Source organism: Microcebus murinus, chromosome 9 (assembly GCF_040939455.1).
Source record: "Microcebus murinus isolate Inina chromosome 9, M.murinus_Inina_mat1.0, whole genome shotgun sequence".
NCBI classification, from domain to species: Eukaryota; Metazoa; Chordata; class Mammalia; order Primates; family Cheirogaleidae; genus Microcebus; species Microcebus murinus.
In genome coordinates this window covers 16051021-16075694 of record NC_134112.1, presented here as the reverse complement: position 1 = coordinate 16075694, position 24674 = coordinate 16051021, and the positions used below count along the sequence as shown (strand labels likewise).

Sequence of the window (24674 nt, the reverse complement as noted above, 5' to 3'; positions counted from 1 at the left end):
TTCTCCTTTTTGCCTAATTATCTCTTACCCTTCTTCCTATTTTAAATCAAGAATCACTTTCTGATTTTGAGAAGTCCCTTCCCTAATCTCTTTGACCAGGACACATTCTTGTGGGTGCTCCAGGTGCTTTGCACCTCTCATGGTGGTACCTGTCATGGGTGCTATTTCATGTGTGTTTGTCTGTTTGTGTTTTTGCTGTTTTTGTAATTTAATTAGATCAGATACCCTGCTTTTTATTCCATACATTTATGCCTGGTAGGTCAACAGTATGAACAGATGTTCAGTCAACATGTATTGAAAGACGAACAAAAGGGGCATGGTATCAGAAATAGTTAGGGTAGCCTACGCAGAATCCTTCAGATTTAAAGCAGGATGCTTCAGGAAGGATTTCACGTGAGTGCTCCTATAGGGTGATGACTTGCTGTGAGAGGCTGGAGGACACCAGCATGCCTTTGGCTGTAAGAAGACAGATTGGAGGTAAAACTCAAAGAACTGGGTTTACCAAATTAAGGCAAACTTTCACATCATTAATAGCTTCCTTTAAAATGACTAAATACAATAGCTAAAAGAAGATCATTGGAGGTGGAGGGGGGCTGGGAGGGGTGACTTAGTCCAGTTTAAGTGTTAATTCTTGACTTGTTCTGACAAAGTTCCCTTCATGCTTCCTTTTTTCTTATAGAATGGCAGAATTATTGCAAAGGTTGAGGGTGCAAATGCACCACTTGTTAATAGAATAGTTACTGCCTTGATAGATGAGGAGAAGAAAATTGCAGCAGGTGAAATGGTTCGCCCTCAGGTAATACTTTGAATTCACAACTATTTTAATTTTTAAAAAGTACATTATCTTTTTTTTATGTTTTCCTAAAGCATTTCCCAATTTTATAACTATCTAGCTGTCTAAATGATGCAACCTTTCTGGGAAGCATTTTGGCAGTGTGAATCCAAGGCGTATATAGATCCTGTGCCTCAGCAATTACCCTCCATTAATTTGCCCCAAGAAAACGAGACAAATATAGAAAAGGATATTTGCAGTGTTATCGATATTATTAAACATTTGGAACTTACCTTAATGCCTAGAAACAGTGAATAGATTTCATAAAATGTATATAATTTGTGTCATAAATTATACAAATCCATGCAGTGTTATATTATTTAGTGTGTTCTAGCTCTATTGATATGAATGGAGGCCAGGATTGATTGACAAATTAAAAGGAGTACACTTCAATAGGATACTTATGGCAAGGTCCTGTGTGTATGTGTGAAGTATATTACCTGTGTAATGTTATTATTACCTATGTAATAAGAAATAAAATATTTTAAAGTTAAGAAATGAAGGATAAAGTGGTGGTATAGATACAGTAGGATAAGAAACTAAGCCACATAGGAAAGTGGTAAGAAATATAGGTAGAAAAACAGGAGAGACTGGTGTTTTTAAAATAAACACAACAAACAAACAAAAGCAACAAGGGAGATGAGCCAAGAAATATTGCAGATTAGAAATAATGAGAATGTATAGGCTCAGGCTAGTATAAGTGTTTACTATAAGAGAAAATTTTGGTTCAAATCAAAGGATAAAAAATTCAGACACTGCTCGGGGAAGGATCAAGATGGCAGACGAGAAACACCGCCAGAAAGAGTGTCTCTACAGAAAAGACAGATTCTAGCAGAAATTAGAAAAAAGAAGCAAGAAGGCGAGCATACAGCAGACGAGGGCCGGAAGGAGGGGTACCTAAGACCCCGGGAGACTCCACGGGAGGAGGCTGCGGAGGAGAACTGGAAGCTGAGACTGCTGGAGCAGCCTGGAGAAGGGTAGGTGGATAAATCACCTTTCCCCTCCCCTGCATTTGGGACTGCTGGTGGGCGTCCCAGCGGGTGGAGAGACCTGCGGACACCAGCCCAGAGACAGCCACCACCAGCTAGCAGTGAGCCTGTAGCAGACAAGGCACCAGACTCCCAAATCCCTCGGGGCACCTCCGTGTGCACAGACCCGAGCCGTGCAGCAGGTGCCATATTGCCTCCTTCTCCCCTCCGCGGACCCTACCTGCGGCTGCCCAGAGAGACAATACAGCCACCCGCCGGAGGCACCTCCAGGGAACGGGACCTTCCCTTTTGGGACCCTACAGCTGACTAAGGGGAACTCACACTGTGAGCGCCCTACCCGCCAGCCCTCCCAGGTGCTGCTGGCACGGTGTTCCCAGGAAAACAGTGCCGACTCAGAGGCTGAGAGATACAGACCCAGCTTGGGCTCCCTATGGGTGAATTGGGACCAGAACTCCTCTCCCTGGTGGGGATACAGTTTGAACTCTGGGACCCAGAGGTCGGACCTGCAGACCAGATCCCATGCACCGAGGTCTAGCGTTCCCCGGGGCACAGAAGGGATATTTGTGAACAGCCTGCTGAGGTGTGTGTGCCTCCAGGGGCAGATCAGCGTCCTAGAAGGCAACCCTCCCACCAAAGGGAGGCTGTGCGCCCAGCCCAGGCAGCGTTTCTGTGCAGGGAACCTCCTCGCCGGCATCACATCCAGGGAGGCCTGGTGGCGTGTGGTCTGGCCTGCTGGCAGAGGCCCAGGAGTAGCTGCGTAGTTGGGGAGGGTGGAAAGAAGCAAGGTCTGCTCCAGACTGTGAGTCTCAGACAGCACCACCCCCACAAGCACACTTTCTGGCTGAGCGGGACCATTCCAGCCCCACCCTGACAGCTTTTACTGGAAGCAGAGAACAGAACTTTGACACCTGCTAACTGCCTGAGGGCAGGCTTACCCAACCCAGCTCCGCCCAGAACAAGAGCTGATAACAGGACACAAAATCAACAGCATAGCCTTTTCCTCCAAGCAAACGCCACCTACTGACAGGGACGGCATCTTGCACAGTCTTTCCACAGCACCCACTGACTCAATATACAGAGAATGGTCCAATCTCACCCAAGACACCACCTAACGCCTCAGAAACTAAACAAGGTGTGTGAATACCCAAACAATAACCTAAAGGAAAGAAACAACAACTGATTGACATGGGAAGAAATCAGCGAAAGAACTCAGGAAATATGAAGAACCAAACAGAAAACACACCCCCAAAGAGGAGCACCAGCCCCCTAGAAATGGACACCAACCAAAATCAGGCAACCAATATGACAGAAGAGGAATTTCGTATGTGGATCATAAGAACACTCATCGAGCTGCAACAACAACTCAATAACCAACACAAAGAAACCACAAAAAGCCTCCAGGATCTGGAAAAAGAAATGGACACAATGAAGAAAAGTTTAACCGAACTCCTGGAAATGAAGAATCAATTCAGGGAACTACAAAATACAGTGGAAAGTCTCAAGAACAGGGTAGATCAAACAGAAGAAAGAATCTCAGAGATCGAAGATAACACCCTCCAACTAAATAAAACCATCACAGAGATAGAGCAGAGAAACAAGAGAAAAGAGCAAAGCCTACAAGAGCTGTGGGATTATGTGAAGAAACCTAATATGAGGGTCATAGGGTTACCAGAAGGGGAAGAGGACAACACCCAAGGGTTGACCAAGCTATTTGAAGATATAATAGAGGAAAATTTCCCAGGCCTTGCTCAAAATCTTGATATACAAGTTCAAGAAGCTCAGAGGACCCCTGGGAGATTCAATGCAAACAGGAAGACGTCACGACATGCAGTCATCAGACTGACCAAAATATCAACTAAAGAGGCCCTTCAAAGAGCTGTAAGACGAAAGAAGCAAGTGACATACAAGGAAAAGCCAATTGGAATAACACCAGATTTCTCTAATGAGACTTTACAAGCAAGGAGAGACTGGGGCCCCATTCTCACTCTTGTGAAACAAAACAATGCCCACCCTAGAATCTTATTCCCTGCAAAACTAAGCTTCATATATGAAGGAGAAATAAAGACATTCTCAGACAAGCAAAGTCTCAGAGAATTCACCAAGACAAGACCAGCCATACAAGAACTACTCAAAACAGTGTTTCGCATGGAAAACCATAATAAAAACTCAGGAATATAAAAACAACCATAACCCAAAGATTAAAAGCCAGATAGTACAATGGCTCAAGAGAGAAATCAAAGCAACAACATCCAACGCAACAGAATGAACAGTAATCTACCTTACCTATCAGTTCTCTCAATAAATGTGAATGGCTTAAACTCTCCACTCAAGAGACATAGGCTGGCTGAATGGATAAGAAAATACAGGCCAAGTATATGCTGTCTTCAGGAAACACATCTAACCTGTAACGATGCATATAGACTAAAAGTAAAAGGGTGGAGATCAGTATTCCAAGCAAGTGGAAGCCAAAAGAAGGCTGGTGTGGCAGTTCTAATTTCAGACGATTTAGTTTTTAAACTAACAAAAGTAGTGAAAGACAAAGAGGGTCATTATATAATGGTGAAGGGCACACTTCAACAAGAAGAGATAACAATTTTAAATATATATGCACCCAATTTAGGTGCACCCAGATTCATAAAGCAAACCTTACTGGAGCTAACCCAATGGATTAATAGCAACTCCATAATCACCGGAGATTTCAACACCCCACTGATGGCACGAGACAGATCCTCCAAACAGAAAATTAATAAAGAAATAATGGACTTAAAACTCTAGAACAATTGGGTCTGACTGACATTTATAGAACATTCTACCCAAAATCCACTGACTATACGTTCTTCTCATCAGCTCACGGGACATCTCTAAGATTGACCATATCCTAGGACACAAAGTAAACCTCAAGAAATTTAAAAAAATAGAAATCATACCATGTATCTTCTCAGATCACAGTGGAATAAAAGTAAAAATCAACCGTAAAAGAAACTCACATTTCTACACAAAAACATGGAAATTAAACAACCTCCTACTAAATGATTACTTCATAAATGAAGAAATCAAGATGGAAATAAAAAAATTCTATACTCCTACACTGCTGGTGGGACTGTAAATTATTTCAACCTCTGTGGAAAGCAATATGGAGATACCTTAAAGCGATACAAGTGAATCTACCATTTGATCTAGCAATCCCATTGCTGGGCATCTAGCCAAACGATCCAATGACACTCTATAAAAAAGACACCTACACTCGAATGTTTATAGCAGCACAATTCATAATTTCAAGGCTGTGGAAACAGCCCAAGTGCCCATCAATCCAAGAATGGATTAATAAAATGTGCTATATGTATACCATGGAGTACTATTCAGCTCTAAGAAACAATGGTGATATAGCACATCTTATATTTTCCTGGTTAGAGCTGGAACCCATACTATTAAGTGAAGTATCCCAAGAATGGAAAAACAAGCACCACATATACTCACCAGCAAATTGGTATTAACTGAACAGCACCTAAGTGGTCTCATAGGTACTGCAGTAATAGGGTATTGGGCAGGGGGGAGGGGGAGGGTATATACATATATGAGTGAGATGTGCACCATCTGGGAGATGGTCATGCTGGAGACTCAGACTTGTAGGGGGAGGGTGGGAAATGGGCATTTATTGAAACCTTAAAATCTGTACCCCCACAATATGCTGAAATAAAAAAAATAATAAAATAATAAAAAAAATTCAGTGAATACATTTAGAAATATTGGGCTAACTATTTGTAGAGAAAAAGGTCTCTCATTTCCTCATGTCAAACATAAATAAATTCCGGATGAATTAAAGAGCTGAATATAAAAAAACAAATCATAAAAATATTAGAAGAAAATATTTTCAAACACTCACAGGTATATTATCATACATTGAGGAAGGCCTTCTAAGTATAACATGATAGGGAGAAATCGAAATCAAAAAGAAAACATTGGCTGGGCATGGTGGCTCACGCCTGTTATCCTAGCACTCTGGGAGGCCGAGGCGGGCGGATTGCTCGAGGTCAGGAGTTTGAAACCAGCCTGAGCAAGAGCGAGATCCAGTCTCTACTATAAATAGAAAGAAATTAAGTGGCCAACTAATATATATAGAAAAAATTAGCCGGGCATGGTGGTGCATGCCTGTAGTCCCAGCTACTCGGGAGGCTGAGGCAGCAGGATTGCTTGAGCCCAGTAGTTTGAGGTTGCTGTGAGCTAGGCTGACGCCATGGCACTCACTCTAGCCTGGGCAATAAAGCGAGACTCTGTCTCAAAAAAAAAAAAAAAAAAAAAAAGAAAACATTGATGGCTTCAGTTATTTAAAACTTTCAAGTGTACCCTAAAATGTAAAAGGAAAGCAGAAAACTGGGAAAAATGATTGCACTATAGGTGTCTATGTGCTAAAATCCATAATGTGCTTTATGAGCATTAAGAAAAATATGAACATTTTGATAGAAAAGTGATGAGTGGGAAATTTACATTTACAATGGTGATTTTTTTTCTCATTTGAGAAAATTTTTTTTTAATTTTCCAAGTTTCCTTCCTAGTATTTTACTCTTTAATAGGATAATAGCTATTGGTTTGAGAAAGGTTTATATATAAATATATATATATATGTATATATATATATATAGATATATATAGTTATATATATATGTTAAGGAGTTATCCTTCTGTTCCATATTCACTGAGAGTAATGGTCAAGAATGGATGTTAAAACTTCTTAAATGCTCTTTTTATTTTTAACATGATATTCATGTTATTTGTTAATATCTCCTTCATACTTATTTTATCTCTCACTCTCTTCTTAAAGTTTAAGATTTTTTTTTAACATTTTCATATTGCAGAAATGCATTATTCCTGCCCTACCATTTAAAATATTCCTTATTTTATTTCAGTGGAAATATTGGGAAGGTAGTGTTAGATAAAAATGCAAGTGCCTCTCCACTTTGCTTTCTATCCTATAGGTTATAAATATTTACTAGAAATAAAATTTCCAAAAACTTATTAATATCATATTAAAACATAACTGTGTTCTACTTGCATTTCTTTTTCATAGTATAATGAAATTGCATTAGTAGACCCAGAGGCAGAAGATACTGGAGATGCACAGTATGAAGCTCTTCGTAAGTAAATTTACTTTGAAAGGATGGGGCAAGGGTTTTCTGTATGTGGGTGTTCATTACAGCATCACTTGTTGCCACAAAATGCTAGTAACGACACCAATGTCGATTCTTAAGGGACTGTTAATAAATGATGATTTGAACCTTGTAAGACTCAGCTATTAAAAGGCACCTCTTTTGTTCCCATGCCTTACCTCTGGTCTCTGGGCCCGAGCCTTTCAGAGGTTCCCAGGATGATGGGCTGCTGTTCCCTGTGGCTCATCTGGGTAGTAGCTTCCTATTAAATCCTTCATCATCTTCCAAAAACTTGTGAATATAATTTCTTCCTTGATGACCCATGCTCTCGGTTTACTTTGTAGTTAACAATTTCATGCCTTCACTGGATAATCTGTGTGTGTGTATGTGTGTGCTTTATTCTCTGGAGGAGGCAGAGGTAAACGGCCACGCTAGGTAAGCCATCTGGCAGTAAAAGTCCATCATTAGAATGTAGATAAATTCACAGATGGTAATTCTGTGAGTTTGCAATGTTTATTTGCATAATTCACAGTTGAAATTTTACTCACTGGTCATACTACACTGGATGAACAGTGAATGTGATTCTAATGCATGTGAATTGCATTCAAACCACCAGTGCTTACCTACTCGTTTTTTTTTTTTGTTTTTTTTTTGCCTTTTGATTAAAAACTCTTGTTAATGTTTCCCTGCATGCAAATATAGGCACTGCAGTTTGAGTCTAAGTAAAAACTTTTGGTAGTTGAAATGCAGTAATAAGATACGCAGCTATCAATCCATTATCCTCACTTTAAGCCAAGAAAATAAAATGGTGTGGTTTTTTTTCTAGACAAACCATGCTGTATTGCTATTATCAAACCTGATGCTGTGCTTAGTAGAAAAGTTCTAGACATTAAAGAAAAAGTAAGTAGTATTTCCCAAAAATGATTTAATTGCGAAAATAACAACCCCTTAATTGTCAATTTGGAGTCAAGCTTATCATTTAGAGTGAAATAGAACATAATACAGTTTTAGTGCTATGTACTTCGAAAGGCTTTGTGCATTTTATGTCTTTACAAAGGTTTGATCTACTCATGGAGTCTTTAAGTAACCTCACTCTACCAAAATCCCACATAAATTATAAAAATTATAGTTTTTATATGGATTGTAACAGATGTTCTTCTTGTTTAATTATGTGTCATGTGATCTTGTTATAACTCACATTAACTTGCTTTATTCCCTGTATGTTGTTTCAAATGTATGGTCTTTTTCAGTACATGATAGCTTAAGGATGCATTTAATATTTTGCTTTAGAGCTAAGATAACCTGTTTTTTTGTTACGCAGAGGAAAATTACATTCTAATTCGGAGGTCAGCAACCTTTCCTCTAAAGGGTCAGATGGAAACAATTTCTAGGTTTGCTCACATATGATCTCTGACAACTACTTAACCCTGACATCATACCAAGACAGCAGCAACAAATAATATGTAAACAAATGGGTGTGGCTGCTCCAACATATTTTATTTATAAAAGCAAGTGGTTGGCCAGGTTTTGAGTGCAAGCTGTAGTTTGCTGAGCCCTGAACAACGATTTTATGTTGGAACAATAAAATTGTATTGAAATTTGAAAGAATGTTTCATGTGCAAGGGTTAGGGTTAGGGTTAGGGTTAGGGAGATCACATAGGGAGCTATATGGTACTATATCTCTTGATGAACTTCCCCTTATGGATTCATTCTTCGGCTGTAGTAGCATTAGCATTTATTAAACTGCAATAAAGTAGTCGGTCCACAGGTTATGGGACATTTACTATCTATTCCAATTATATGTTGATTTAATTAATATTGCTCTCCAAGGATAGCTCTTCCCCCCACCCCGATTCTGGTGTATGTGTAGAGGTTGAGAGGGGCACCAGACTGCACCCCATTCATTCCCTCATATATTGCTTATCCTGTATATAGGGTTTCAAAGATAAAATCACATACCGATAGCTTTCTGTTTCTTATTAAAGTGTGTTTTAATAGCCACGATGGTGCAAGTTTTCAAAATTACATAGTTCTTTGAGTTGAGGCAATACTATTAATCATCAGTTCATCTTATTTTTTTGTTCTAGCATAATAAACAACATTTCAGAGACATAATGAATATCTACTAAATACTTCACCTCTCTGGAATGCAGTTAAAGGCTACATAACAGGACAGAAAAAAAATGACTGTTTTGAATAAAAAGGAAATGAACACACTGCATTTTTTTTAACTATAATAAAAGAGAAGTTATCAAGCTTAAATGTTGCTTGGATTTTATTTTTTGTTGTCAGGCACTATGTAACTTAATAAAGACATGATTTGAATTTTTAGAAGTTACTCAAATTAGAATGTCAGTCAGGAGAGTTCAATATCAGCAGTTGTTCAGTATCAACAAAGCCAATGAAACCAATGGAGCATTTGCTTTGATTGTCGAAGCAGAATGTGCTTGATGCTGGATACTTCCAAATCAAATGGAGCTCACATTGTTGGTATCATTTAATATAATTACTGACTTGCTTTGAACCCAGCTTCCACTTTCATTTAATTGTTGAGTATCTCATTGGGCTGGTAAGATTAGCCTCAAAACTTCTGTGTTACATTTTATTACACTTGAGCTGCATGCAAACTGAATTTTCCTATTAAACTTTCCTTAAAACAAAGTGTGGTTAAATCTTAAATTGTATCCTTCCTAATAATCTATGCATATGTGTTGCTTTAAGAGTAAATTGTACTAGATTATGAGTTGCATAGCATTCACAGATTAAAAGCCTAAAAAAAAGGTTAAAGCAATTTTGAAAATAAGTGGTTCAAAAAATACTTGGAAATTTATGTCTTTATGAATGATGAAGAAAGCCATGATATTTTTCCTTGGAATTAAATTAAGTTTTTCACATTTTGAAGCAATTCACTTTTACAGAAATGTTTCAGATTCTCTGGTTTAAGTCTTGAAAACTCAGATATCTAAGGGGCATGCAAACGATCTTCTTTGTGTATTTTTGAGCCACCTCAAACCTAGTGCCATATGGATTTTGCTGAGCTTTTCACATGAAATGCATCCAAAGCTGGGTGGTTGGTTAAGCCCGGGAAGCAAACATCCTTAACTTGTTTTACATGTGGTCCCACAACGCGTCTGGATTTCGCCTTACTCTCTAATTGAAGATTACCAGTGCAGGATTTGTCATAGAAGCAGAGGCTAAGCTGATTCTCACTGAAGATCAAGTTCTTGAATTCTACAGTAGCATAGCAGACGAGGTAAGAAAGTTAAAAAAGAAAAAAGCCACTGTGTACTCATATACAGTGGATTTCTATAAGCGTCTTCCCTACAGAAAAGCAAATGAGTCAGTCTGATCAACTAAAATAAGTTCCAGGTGTCCCTGTTGGTGCCGATATCATGGTGATGCCCAAGTTGGTGGCTCTGAAGAAATCTCCAGTAGATATAGTGGCCACCAGGCAAAACTGGAGGGTCACATTGTATTTTGTTGGAATAGAGACCTCTTTATGTCATGTCCTCCAAGACTCTCTGCATCATCCTCTGGAAGTGACCATCCAGTGCTGTCCTGTAGATTTTTATCGTGGGTTGAGGGCTCCTTGTCGTCAGCTTCACAAGACTGCTTTAGTCCTTTCTTTACCCAAGGGCCTTTCTCTCAGGCTTTTGTTTTTTAATTGTCTTTTGTCTGGGGGAATATCACAAAGGCAGTGCTGTGTATTGGGAAGTGTACTGTCGTGGGGATCAGGAGACCTAGCTTCTAGAAATGCACTGTCCAGTGTGGTCCCACTAGCCAAGTGGCCATTTGAATTTAAATTCATTAAAATTAAATAACGTTAAAAATTCAGTGTTTCCGTTGTATTAGTCACATTTCAAGTGCTCAATAGCCACATCTGTGATTAGCCACTAGTCAGAGAGCACCGAGGAGCATGTTTACCGTCACAGAAAGGTCTGCAAGACAGACTTTGTAGAACTAGCTGCACCCCTCAAACCATCTCTTTTGGCCCCAGCTTCCACACACGTGAAAGGAAAGGATTAGATGAGCTGCATCAGCATCAACTGTGAACTTTTGAGAAAATCCAATTCCTGAGCCCTCACCTCAAACTTAACTAAATTAGAAACTCTGAGATGGGGCTCTAGAAATCTGTGTTAACAAGCCCTCCAGATGACTTGGACGTGTCTGAGAATTGTTGTTTGACTATCTTTAAGATCAAATTCCTTCTAGCTGTGAGTTGCTATTCCTCAAAAATGTGTTTGTTAACAGGAGGTTTGTGAGGATGACATTCCCTTGCCCAATGACCATGACTCAGAAGGTTTCACTTGACCTGGGAAGTAGCCACCCTTGTAGCCCCTCCATTTCAGGAGACTGAAGTAAACAGTTTATCGTTTTATTTTGTAGCCTGACTTTGAAGAGTTCATGTATTTTATGACGACCGCCCTGAGCTATGTTCTAGTTCTATCTAAAGGCAGTGAACAAGTGCCTATCTTGGATGAAACTGAAACCGAGCCTGAAACGGAACCTGAAGAGCTGTCTGAGGATCAACCTGATGGCCAAGTTGAAGTCACACCTGAAGTGACGGGGAAGCGAGACAGGTAGCTCCAGACTAGGAATTGCACCATTTGCAGTGTTATTAGGTGATGACCTGTAATGTCTAAATATCTCAAAATGCTACGGGCAAGTGTTTTTATGTGGAAGCCACAAGTATTACTTCCAGTCAACCTAAAATACTGTATATTCAGAAAAGCTGAAATTGCCCTGAAAGTTTATGTCATGAGCATTAGAAAGAGAGGAATTTTCCCTGCTTGTGTTTCTAAACTGGGCACAGCAGTCTAGCCTGGTGGCCTGGGCCTTACAAGGCATCCTGGAACCTGGAACTGTGCATGATCCCTCCCCAGCCAGTCCCTCCCCCATCCATCCCCTTCCACTCCCCTGTGCCCTAAAGACACCAGGTGTACACTGTCACTTAAGGCAGTTAATGATTGTAAGTTGCTGAGAACAAAATGGTTGTATGTTTTTGTTAATGGATTTTCAAATATTCGAAAATGAACATAATTAATTTGCACAGTGTTGGTTTTATGTGCTGCCGTTTGTGCCTTTTATTCCTCCAAATATCCAGAAAGTCCAGAGTTGAGCACAACAGTTGTCAGGGCTGTGTCTGAGAGAAAGTGGAGAGAACAGAACATACTTAAGGTGTCTGAGTCTTGAGCTTTCATGGATGTGTCTCCCCCTGCTTGGCAGTCCATCTCTGTCGTATCTCCTGGCTGGGAATCCCCAGAACTCTCCTTGTTGTCTTATTAATGAATCGTACTGGCTTCTCTTGAGTGGCTACATCTATTGGTTCTTAGCAGTTTTAGGTAGTGGGAGATCCTGATGTCATTACTTCCAAGTTTTCACATGATAGAGGGACTCCTAAGGTGAATCAACTGCTGGAAAAGGGCTTTGTGAACAGGATGAGTTACTTTCAGCATTTTAAAGGGAAATAAATGATAAGCAATGGCCAGAGGGAAGGTTTGGAAGGGGTGTGTTGGGCTTAAAAAGATACCTGATTTATACCAGAATTTTTGAGCCATTCAAAAAAAATATGCTCTGTGAAACACTCATTAATGTAACTGGTACAAGACAAATCATTATTCCCTCGGGCCATTTGGGCTATTGTTTAGGTGGTAAATCTCCATCATATCCAACTTGGAGAAGCTCCTGTCTCCAGTTGTCCAATACCCATATAACAGCATGAACAATGTAGGTGTTTCACTTGGCAGGGTGGGGGTGGAATGAGAGTGCAAACCTTGCTTTGGCAAAGTCTGCAGTGTTTTCTTCCTAAACTTGGACTTCCCACTTGGCCTTGGCCAGTGCTTGCCCCAAACGATAACCACAAGCAGGCAGCACGTGACGTGGAGCTTGCTTGTTTGCTGCTTGCTGCTCTTTTCCCAGCTCCTGTTCTGGAGGGAGGGCCCAACAGGTGCTGTCACCTCCATTTGACATCTTTTAGGTAGATCCAGAAACTGAAGGATTAAGGACAAAACGCTCATGAGTAATTTATGCATTTGTTCACTTTTACTTTTGATTGCCACCTCTCTCCTACCTTGGCGCCTCCTCACCCTCCTCTCTGGGTGGTGGTGGATGGAGGGTGGGGCAGAAGAGAAGTTAAAAGCAGAGCAAATAGACTTGGGGTGATCAGTGACCCTTCCCATGAGCAAGAGCTGTGTCCAGGGCAGCAGAGCCCCGGGGTTTTGTCGGGCTGGTTACGCCTGCAGAGACAGACACGCACAGCTCTTGAATCACGTGGCCAGGGGAGACTTTCTCCCTGCCAATGATGGCTCTCACCTGCTCCGGTGGCTGGCTGGGAGGAGCATGGAAGATCCGGAAAACAGGGAAACAAGGACCCACATTTTTCATTTGCATTCTAGATTCCTTCCTGATGATTTTTTATCATAGTATTTATATTATCTGTTTACGTGTCTGGCTCCTTAATCAGCCTATGTATTAAGAAGTCAAAGGACAGTGTCGTTTATCTTTGCTTTCTGGTCTTTCCACAGATCAGGAAGGTGTGGTTTCGTTAGCTACATTGCCCAGAGTCACACAAGTAGTTACTGGCAGTCTTCACTCATTCATTCACTCATTGTGTTCTGCAGAGATTCATTCATCTAATATTTATTAAAGTATCACAATGTGCTAAGTCCTGGAGATACAAAGATGGGGGAGAATTAGATGACCACCTCTGAGGTCGCCTTCAAGTTAAATCTTTATGACTGAGTGAAGGTGACATTTCATACCTCCCAAATATGTTGTATTTCTCTGTCCATAGGAAGTGTCTATTCTGTTCTTGGTCACCTCTCTATGTGTCCTTCTCTGTGTCATAGCTATGGAGAGCTTGTTTTTTCTTTTATGAAATTCTCTATTAGATTAAAGATAATAGATATGATTCCTAAAATAACCTTTAAAGGTAGTGATATACTTAGTACATTTGAAACCTAGAACAGGTCATCTTCTTAATATCCCTTTTCTCTATATGACAAAACTATTTTAAGAACTAATTATTGAATGAGGTTAACAATACCAGAAAAGAAACATAAACAATGAAAAGTCTTTCATGACTTCTGTATATATAAACATATGAGTAAAAAATAAACATAAATATTACAATACCCCAAATGAAAAAAGCGATAGAGGAGTGCTATTTTATTATATTAATATTTTTATAAAGAAAACACATTCATATCTATATATTAGTCTACCATGTAAATGAAATATAGTTTTTGTTTTAATAAAAATCTTAATTTTTGAAGTTTTATCAGTGATGTTCTCAAAATTATTCTTTGCTGTGTGGTCATGTTTAATAGACAGAGCTATGTAAATTGACCATTTCCCAATAAATTCCAGAAATTACAATACTTTCAATAGTCTCGTTGTTTTTGGGTTGATTCTGCCATGTTGAGTACAATGTAGAGAACACTGTTTATTAAAGGATAAGTAACAAAAATGTGAAACTTGAAGCATACATATATATTATTAAAATTCAATGCTAACCACAGTAATTGTTTAGATTATAGTGCACTGAAGATTTTTTTTGAAGAGTATTTTATCACTAACATTCTTTAGAATTGCTCATGTGTGGTGATGACACAAAGCGGCCCTACTTTTAGTTGGTTTTATTATCGGTCTAAAATTTCCCTTCCACTTTGGGTTCCTTGGCAGCAACCCCACACTTGGCAGCAACTGAGAATAAGTTACTTACAAGGAATGGGACTCTTCATAGTCCACCGAGAGAAAAAAAATCCTCAACCCCTGCATTCTTTACAAAGCCAAGATATTTACTGGTTAGAGTAAAGGAAAATGTTCAAGGATATGCTCACGAATTTATTGCCTATATACCCATTCTGTGTAAAATATTTGAAGAAAGATTCAACCAAACAAAAGTATGAGGGAATAGAAAGAAGGAAAACCATTGTTATTGGTGAACCTTAAAATCTATGAATACACAAATACCCACATTACATAATTATTCTGGGTTATATATAATGTAATAGCTAATGAAAGACTCTTAAAATAGAAGGAAATTCTTATAGATTCTAAATTATCTCAACAAAACCTAGAAGCTGCTGGACGTGTCTGGAAAAATGGTTCAAAAATCTCAGTGAGAGGAGAGGAAAGAGAAGATGAAGAGGGTAGCTGAAAGTATTTTAAGGTTCTTGTTTGAGTATGTAGAGGGGGTATAAATAAAGTTGGAAAATAGTGTGCCAGAATGCAAGAAATAGTTGAAACATATGCGTCTAACAGTGGGAACAGGAAAAAAAGATAAACATTAGTGCAGCGGAAAAGTATACTAGAACTTCCACAATAACGAGGAAAAAATATAAAATGAATAGAAACTTGCTTAGACCAGCAAAATAAGATTTAAAAAAGGAAACCATAATTTAAAATAAATAGCATATGTAAAGTAAGGAATGGAAGGAATAAAGTCATGTATAAGGCTATTCTACTAAATATAAGTGGGTTAATTCTCCCATTAAATACAGAGATTACTAGATTAAAGTAAAAATGTACTAAATTAGAAACCATCGTAGAAATGATTCAAACAAGAATCATCAATGGGTGCTAAATGAACTGTGTGAAAAATGCATATAGTTTTATAGAATGTCTTCACAGATGACTGACTTGTTAATTTCAAAGGGGAGGCCGGGCGCGGTGGCTCACGCCTGTAATCCTAGCTCTTGGGAGGCCGAGGCGGGCGGATTGCTCAAGGTCAGGAGTTCAAAACCAGCCTGAGCAAGAGCGAGACCCCGTCTCTACTATAAATAGAAAGAAACTAATTGGCCAACTGATATATATAGAAAAAATTAGCCGGGCATGGTGGCTCATGCCTGTAGTCCCAGCTACTCGGGAGGCTGAGGCAGAAGGATTGCTTGAGCCCAGGAGTTTGAGGTTGCTGTGAGCTAGGCTGATGCCATGGCACTCACTCTAGCCTGGACAACAAAGCGAGACTCTGTCTCAAAAAAAAAAAAAAAAAAAAAAAAAAAAAAAAAAAAAAAAATTTCAAAGGGGAAGTTATAGCTTTCTAGTAGAGGAAACTGGGGAATACCAACTTAAGCATCTTGATACCACCAACAATGGGAAAAACTGTCATCATGTACTTCCTATGTGACGGAGCATGTGATGGACCAAGAAGGATGCAGGATCACTTAGGTGCTTTTCTTGTGAAAGACTCATAACCTGAATATGAAAGGAAATACTAAGTCATTCAGTTATTTTAAGCCATCCAAAATAAGGGGCAATCTGTAAAACAACTGTCCTGGATGCTTTAAAACACCAATAGCATAAAAGACAAAAAAGGCCAAGTCACTCATAGAAATTTAAGGAGGCTAAAAAGATAGGACAACTACATGCAATGAATGATCCTGGATTAGAAAAAAAATTACTATAGGCCAGAAAGTATTAGAAAATTAGTGAAATTTGAACATGGACTGTTTATGATATAATAATTTTATATCAATATAAGAGAGAAAAAATGTGGTAAAATGTTAGCTGGTAAATCTATATAAAGGGTATAAATGTGAGTTCATTGTCCCAGTCTTGCAATTTTTCTGTCAAATTAAATTTTTTCCAATTAAAAAATGTTAAACTTCACTCATCATTCTGTCTAGAAGAAACACACACACACACACACACACACACACACACACATGAAAATAATGTGATGGCAAAAAATAGGAAAAATAAAGTATTAAAATTGACAATTAAAAATGTTAAACTAGGTAAAGAAAGACACAATGTAGAAGGCAACATTTATTAAGTGGTAGTAACCAATGATAAATCATGCCCACAACCAACATAAAAGCTAAGTACATAAGGATGAAAGTATTAGAAAAACAAGGAGATAGCTGGGCATCGTGGTGCACACCTGTAGTTCTAGCCACTCAGGAGGCTGAGGCAAGAGGATTGTTTGAGCCTAAGAGTTTGAGCTTGCAGTGAGCTATGATGACACCATTGCACTCTACCCAGGGTGACAGAGGGACACTGACTGTGTCACAAAATAAAAGAAAAAAAAGATACAGTGGATAAAATCTGCTAGCAAACAAAAATAAGCAAGGATATAGAGGAATGGGAGATAAATATTCAATAAATAATGTATAATAAATGATCAATAATATATGAAATATAAATATATATACCACCTTACATATTACAAATAAATTTTCTCCATTTACCAAGAAGACCTTATCAACATTTTTGAAATTAAAATTATACCACATATATTTGCTGGTTACAATCCAAATATTTAGAGATAAACAATAAAAAGGTTATAAAAATGTCTATTTGAAAATATGAAATATGCATATTTTGTCCTTAATCCAAAGACAAAATTAAAAGGAAAAATAGAAACTATATAGAAAGTTCTACATAGAGGAAATACAATTTTTTTCTTGAAAACATGGCATATTTTCTCTTTGTGTTTGTTTACCCTTTCATAAAGTCAAGTATAGTATAGTATTATCTATAGTATTATAGATAATATCATATAACTGATTTTTGGAGTGGGTTCAATAAAATGTTGAATTAAGTATCATATTCTTATATATAATAGCATAGATTATATACAAATTCTAATTGTATTGTATCTAATAAATAGATACAACTTAGTCTTTACATAAAATTCAACTTTTATTTGCTTTATTAAACTCCATGTAAATTGTGAACATATCAATTTTAATGTGTTGGCATGGTCATTAAGCTTCAGTTTATAATAATCTTAACTTATATTTTGAATTACAGCACTTTACAAGAATATCTGGAAAGACAACATATATCTCAGTTTTGTGATCTTGAGGAAGATATAACTAATGTGACTAAGTTCGTTGATATCTTCTTCCCTGATTTTAAAACTGTGAAATTACAAAAAACGCTGGCATTACTTCGGCCAGATCTCCTTCATGATAGGAAAGGTAAGAAATAAAGCACAAATTGTTTAAGTATTTTGTAGACAGGATTTGAATAAACCCTAGTACAATTACCTTTAAAACATGGTTTAAAATTTAACAATGACAAAGCGCCTTCAGTAAGAAATTTAGTTAATATTAATTTACTAATTTCTCAAAAAATAATGAATAAAAAATTTTTATAGTTCAGGAGTTTATGAGGCATTTTCTAACCTGTGTATTTGTTAGAGAAGATTTTAACATTGCAGAGTATTACATCATAATGATTGGAAATTTTCATGTCTGAAATGCCTCAATTCAAAACTTGGGTTACCTCTAATTGATAGTGTGACTTGAACAAATCTATTTCTTCATCTTTATGAAGAAAGTAGCATATTAAGTAGCATATTAAGACCATTCACATTTAAAGTGATGATAGATATAGTTGGATTAATATGTACCATGTTTTTAACTGTTTTTTATTCATTGCAATACTTCTTGGTGTCAACAGAAAAGAAGCCAAACTCTATGAAATAATTAAAAGAGTTTTATTCTGAGCTGAATATGTGTGACTAGGGTCCAGAGAGCCATGCCCAAAGAGCCTTGAGCAAGTGGTCTCACCATAGCTGAGTTATAGTTTGGTTTTATAGATTTTTAGGAAGACAGGAATTTCATGTAATGTCATAAATCAATACAGGGAAGGTGTACATTGGTTTAGTCTGAAAAGGAAAAGTCAGGACATCTCAAAGCAGAGGATTGTAGGTTATATAGGTGGGTTTAAAGATTCTTTGATTTGTAATTGGTTAAAGAAATGAAGCTCTGTCTAAAGGCTTACAATGTTTTAAGTTAAGATAAGGAAGTTTGTTAATCAGAGATAAGCCACCAGACATAGCTGTACATATATCCAGACTCAAGTGATCTGTTAAGTAAATTGATAACCTGAAGGTGTGGTTTAAACTTTGTCTTACATGGCCTTAGGCTTGTTAGTGATTTTGCATCTTATTATTACAAAGGGAAAAAAACAAAAAACTCTAAAAGGGACAGGGCATAACTAGGCATGTCTGACTTTGCTTCTCATCATGGCTGGCAACTCAGCTTGAAGGTTGTGTGTGTGTGTTTTTTTTTATGTTGAGGAAGGGTTCCTCTTGGCTAAGGGGGTCCATTCAATCAGCGTGGAGTCAAGATTTTATTTGGGTTCACAAGGCTTAGTGTTCTTTGAGCTTCCTGTATCTGTGGTTTGGTGTCTGTCTTTAGTTTTGAAAATTCTCAGTCATTATAATTTCAACTATTTCTTCTGCTTCTTTCTCTCTTTCTTCTTCTGGTATTATCACTATGTGTGTGTTACGCTTTGTAATTGTCCTAGAGTTAGCCTTCTCTCTATTTTTTTTTTTTTTCCTCTTCTCTTCATTCTTTTTCATTTCAGGTCAGGGAGTTTCTGTTAATATATCTTCATCTCACTGATTTTTTTTCTTGACTGTGTTAAAACTACTGATGAGCCCTTTAAAAACATTATTCATTTCTATTAAGTGTTTTTGATTTCTAGTATTTCCTTTTCCTTCTTTCTATCTGTTGAATTTCCATCTCTTCACTTACATTTCTCATTTTTAACATTGTAGCTAATTACATTAGAGTAAATAATGATTGACACATAATTGTTTTAAATTCCCTATTTGTTCTGATAATTCCAAAATCTGTGTCTATCAGAGTTTGGTTCAGATATTTCTTTTGTCTCTTTAGACTGTGGTTTTGTTCCCTTGTTTTTAGCATACTTCAATATTTTTTGCTGAAAGCCAGGTGAAACATATCAGGGAATAGGAACTAAAGTAATTAGGCTTTTGGTGTGAGATCTTATGATAATCTGCCTGTAGGAGCTGGTCTGTGTTTAATGTTTGCTGTAGTTTTAAATGCCAGAGTTTTCAGTTTCCTTTAAAGTTTAGTGCCCTTGTGTTTGTTTGTTGGTTTGTTTGTTGTTTTTTTATTTGTTTTTATGTTTTTTTTTCTGTCTTCTGCTGTATTTGGGTGTCCCTAAGAACTCTTCCTTAAGTAGAGTTTCTATCAACCTCTCTCAGTTGGAATCCACTGTTATTATACTGGACTGTTAACATACTGATAAGGTGTTGGGAAGGAGAAACACTATAATCTTCTTATTAAATCCAAGGGTTTAGTATGCCTCAGTCCCTGGGCTGTGATAGAGTTGTCTAATTGCCCTTTCCCCATATCAGATAAGTTTCTGGTAAAGTAGTTTCCTGTAGAAATTTGTTATGGAGAATTCTCTGGATGTATTTTAAAATGGTTACCTTTCCCCTGGGCTACTTTTAAAGTGTTTACTTTCCCATTCCCTCTGAAGGAAAATGAGGGAATTGTTTTCTAATATTCACTGTGAGAACCTAGTGGGTCCCCTGGAGGTGGAACCCATGACCATGTGGGTAACTTCTTAATATTGAGCCCTGGTTTTGTTTTGTTTTTTCCAACTCTCAAGCTAGTTCACACTCAGACTCCAGAAAATATTTCAAATTATTAAATTAACAGTTACTATTAACTATTACCACCAGTTACTGTCACCCGTGGCTTTGGCTCCCAGGAAACTAGCTAATCTTGGCTGTTATTTCTGTATTCATCTGTCACTCTAGGTTTTGGAGTGGCAGTTTGCTGGGTGACTTCAATTCTCTGATGGATCTAAGAAAAGTCATTAATTTTCAGTTTGTTCAACATCTTTTCTTGTTGTGAATCCTGGAATAATAATTCCCAAGATAATTTTATGTTATAGATGAACCAGAAGTCTATTGTATGGTTTTTAACTATGAAACCAATTTCATAATACATGTAGGACAATTCAGTTACCTATTTGTTCTTGAATGGGTTTCAGTCATTTGTTTCTTTTAAGAAACTAGTCTATTTCAGTTAAATTGTTTCTTTTAAAAAATTAGTTTATTTTAGTTAAATTGTCAAGTTTATGGCATAGCATTTTTCATAATAATAATATCCCCTTATTAATATCTGTTGGATCCATGGTTGTTGGTATGGATAATTTGTATTTTATATCTTTTCTCTTGGTCAATATAGACAGATATTTATTAATTTTATTGGCTTTTCAAAGAATCATCTTTTGTCTTTATTGATTTTCTCTATTTGTTAGTTTTAATTTTATTTATTTCTGTTATATCTTTATTATTTCCTTCCTTCTCCTTTCTTTGGGTTTAGTTTGCTCTTTCCCTTCACCCCAGTTTTTTAAGGTGAAGCTTAGATGATTGATCTGGGAACTTTTTTTCTAATGTAAGAATTTAATGCTATAAATTTTTCTCTTAGTATTGTTTTACTTGCACAAATTTTGATAGGTTGTATTTATTTTCATTCAGTTCAAAATATTTTATAATTTTCCTTTACAATTTATCTTTAACCCTTGGATTATTGAGAAATATGGCTTTTAAAAAAATTTCTAAGTATTTGGAGTTTTCCAGATATCATTTTTGATATTTAGTTTAATCCCATAATGGTAATAGATAATGGTTTATATAATTTCTATTTACTTAAATTTCTGTAGTTTCATTTTATGACTCATATATGGTCTGTACTGATGAATGTTCCATGTGTACTTGAAAAAGAATGTGTATTTTGATCTTTTTGGGTGGAGTGTGCTATAAATGTTGAATAGATCCAGTAGGTTAATGATGTTCAGTTTCTATAGCCTTAGTGATTTTCTTTTTCTTCTATCAATTAATGAGGGAGGAGTGTCGAAGTCTCCAAGTATTACTGTGGATTTGTCTATTTTCCCTGTCAGTTCTCTTAGCTTTTCCTTCATGTAATATAAAGTTCTGCTGTTAGGTACATGCACATTTAGGAATGTAACATCTTTTTGGTGAATTGACCTTTTTATCAGTACGTAGCATCTCTCTTTTGATCTGGGAATTTTTCTTGTTCTGAAATACACTCAGTCTAATATTCGTATAGCTACTCCAACTTTCTTTTGATTAGTGTTTGCATGGTATGTCTCATTTTATCCTTCTACTTTTTCCTTTACTATTTTTAAAAATTGTGGTAAAATACATACTGTAAAATAAAAGTTTCCATTTTAGTCATTTTAAAGTATGCAATTCAGTGGCGATAATTATATTCACAATGCTGTGCAACCATCACCACTACCTATTCCAAAATCTTTACCACTGGAAACAGAAACTCTGTACTCATTAAGCAATAATTTCCAATTTCCCTCCCTCCAGCCCCTGGTAACCTCTAATCTACTTTCTGTCTGTATGAATTTTCCTGTACTAGATATTTCTTATAAGTGGAATCATACAATACTTGTCCTTTTGTGTCTGGCTTACTTGATTCGGCACAATGTTTTCACCTATGTTGTAGCATGTATCAATACTCCCTTCGTTTTTATTGTGAAATCCGAGATAAGAACAGAACCTGCTTCACTGCGTTGTCATGAGATTTAAATCTGAAAGTACACTTAAAGTTCTGGAAATGAAGTAAATGCCTAATACATGTTATCTATTATTATTGTGTTACATATCTCTGTGTGTGTATATGTATATAAATTCTTGAGTACTGCAATTAATTAATTTCATGTGACTGGGCATATTTCCACCACACCCCTTTATACAACTGCAAGGCATATATAAATATGCAACAAATATGTTCTGGCTAATCCATTTCCTAGCACACTTACTACAAAATCCCTAGAAAAGAATATCCCATTAACTGGAAGTGACAAGTATTAAGTCTACAGATGATATACGAAAATTGGAACTACATATCTTCATTGTGAGTCAGTGGATGATTGTTGCCTCATTCATGTTGGGTAGAGATGTCAGGAGCATTTGGATCTAGTTCCTGGCTGGCTTCTGTTGGCTACTGCCTAAGGCAGCCCTCCTGGTTCTTTCTTTCTTTCTTTTTCTTTTACCCAGAGGCCTTAGATGAGAGCATCACCCACAAGCAACTCTGTTATCTAAGGCATATATCCTCAGCTCAAAGCTTAGTTTTCTGGTTAATTTTGAAATTGGATGCTTACACCTCTCATTTATAACAGAAGAAAAAAAGATGAAAAACGTGATTCTTTTTCACAACTTTTACCTCCCCTGGGACTGTTGCAGCCCCATCTCTCCATTTTGCATCTGGCTTGTCAGAATTATTTTCATTATTTCTTCAAGTCTTTTTTTCCTAGTCAATGAGCACAGAATATAGTCATTAAAAAAAAAAAAATCCATCCTGACTATCTCTGTCTTTTAACTGCTCCCTTGCCTTCTTTTGGAATTTAAATACTGAGTGTCCCATTTTAATTTATCTATTGGCTTTTTAACTATATATATTTGGTATTTTTTTTTTTAGAGGTTGCTCTCTGGATCACAATATACCTACCTAACTTTAAAACTACTTAGAATTAATATTTACTACTTCAAGTGAAATTTAGTAACCTTAAGACCATATACATTCTTGTCCCCTTCCCCATCTGTTGTAGTTGTCATGTGTATATATTGTGCCACCTACATATATTGAATACTCTACTAGACTATATTGTATTTTTTTTATTTTAGCAGTGAATAATATTTATAGAACTTAAGAGGAGAAAATTTTTTATTATATTTACTGAGATATTTGCTGTCACCCTTTCATCCTGAAGTTCCACGTTTCTTTCTGAGAGAATTTCCCTATCACCTGCAGAACTTTAGCCCTTCTTTTAGAGCAAGTCTGCTAGCAAGAGTTTTCTTTCATTTAAGAATATTTTTACCCTGAAGCATGTTTTTACTTACATAGAATTGTGGGTTGACAGTTACTTTCTTTCAGCACTTTAAAAATGTGCCGCTGCCTTCTAGCCTCAAGATATTTTCTTTATTTTGGTTTTTAGCAATTGTATTACAGACAGTGTGTCTGAACATGCTTTGCATTGATCGTATCTTTGAGTCTGAGGTTCTCTGAACTTCTTGAACCTGTAAATTAATGTCTTTCACCAAATTTGGGGAATTTCCCACCATTATTTGTTTCAACATTTTTTCTATGCCAACTCTTTCTCCACCTATCTGGGATTCAAAAGATACAAAAAGTTATGTCTTTTTATATTATTCCATGAGCTCCTGAGGCTTTGCTCACTTCTAAATCTTTTTTCCCTATGTAGTTCTGATTGGGTAATTGCTATTTTATCTTCAAGTTAAGATTTAATGTCCCTTCTATGATCTCCTTTTTGGCATTTGGCCCACCTAGTGAATTTTTTTTAGTTCAGTTATATCTATCAGTTTTATGCGTATCATTTTGTTCAATTTTATAGCTTCTACTTCTCTGCTGAGGACTTTCATATTTCCAGTCATTTCAAGAGAGAAATGATTCACTTCACAGAACATAGTTGTAATAGTTGCTGCTTTAAATTATTTATCTGAGAATTCCAACATGTAAGTCATCTGGGGGCTGCTGTCTGTTGATTATATTTTCACTTTAAAGTTGTTAAGATTTGCTTAGTTCTTTATAGGTTGTATTAATTTGGATTGTATCCTGGTCCCTGGTCATATGTTATGGGACTCTGAGTCTTATTAAAATCTTCTGGAGTACGTTGATTTCTTGTTTGTTTGTTTGTCTTAGCAGTAAATTAGCTAGGTTAGGTCCAGACCACAGGTCCTACTCCACCTTCTATGGGCTGTTTCCAATGTCAGTTCTGTTTTCAAAGCTTTTGCAATGCTATTTTGGATGGCCTCATTTGTGCACAACTTAGAGATCGGACCCACCTGGGTAGTGGTCTACACCATAGGTCAGTTCTCAAGCTTTTATTATATTTCCTCATATCAGCGCAACACATGCACAGCTCAGAAGTGGGCCC

General features: G+C 37.0%; 1 protein-coding gene across 3 annotated transcripts in view; it reads left to right on the top strand.

Annotated features, from left to right (window-relative positions):
• The window catches only part of NME8 (NME/NM23 family member 8), a 73301-nt gene that overhangs the window by 24392 nt on the left and 24235 nt on the right, over positions 1–24674 (top strand). For all 3 annotated transcript variants that reach the window (XM_012777588.3, XM_076006305.1, XM_076006304.1), the window contains 6 exons: positions 680–796; positions 6887–6953; positions 7792–7865; positions 10126–10218; positions 11352–11545; positions 17724–17893. In XM_012777588.3, coding sequence (XP_012633042.2) covers positions 680–796; positions 6887–6953; positions 7792–7865; positions 10126–10218; positions 11352–11545; positions 17724–17893 — 715 coding nt within the window. The remainder of the gene's footprint in view (positions 1–679; positions 797–6886; positions 6954–7791; positions 7866–10125; positions 10219–11351; positions 11546–17723; positions 17894–24674) is intronic.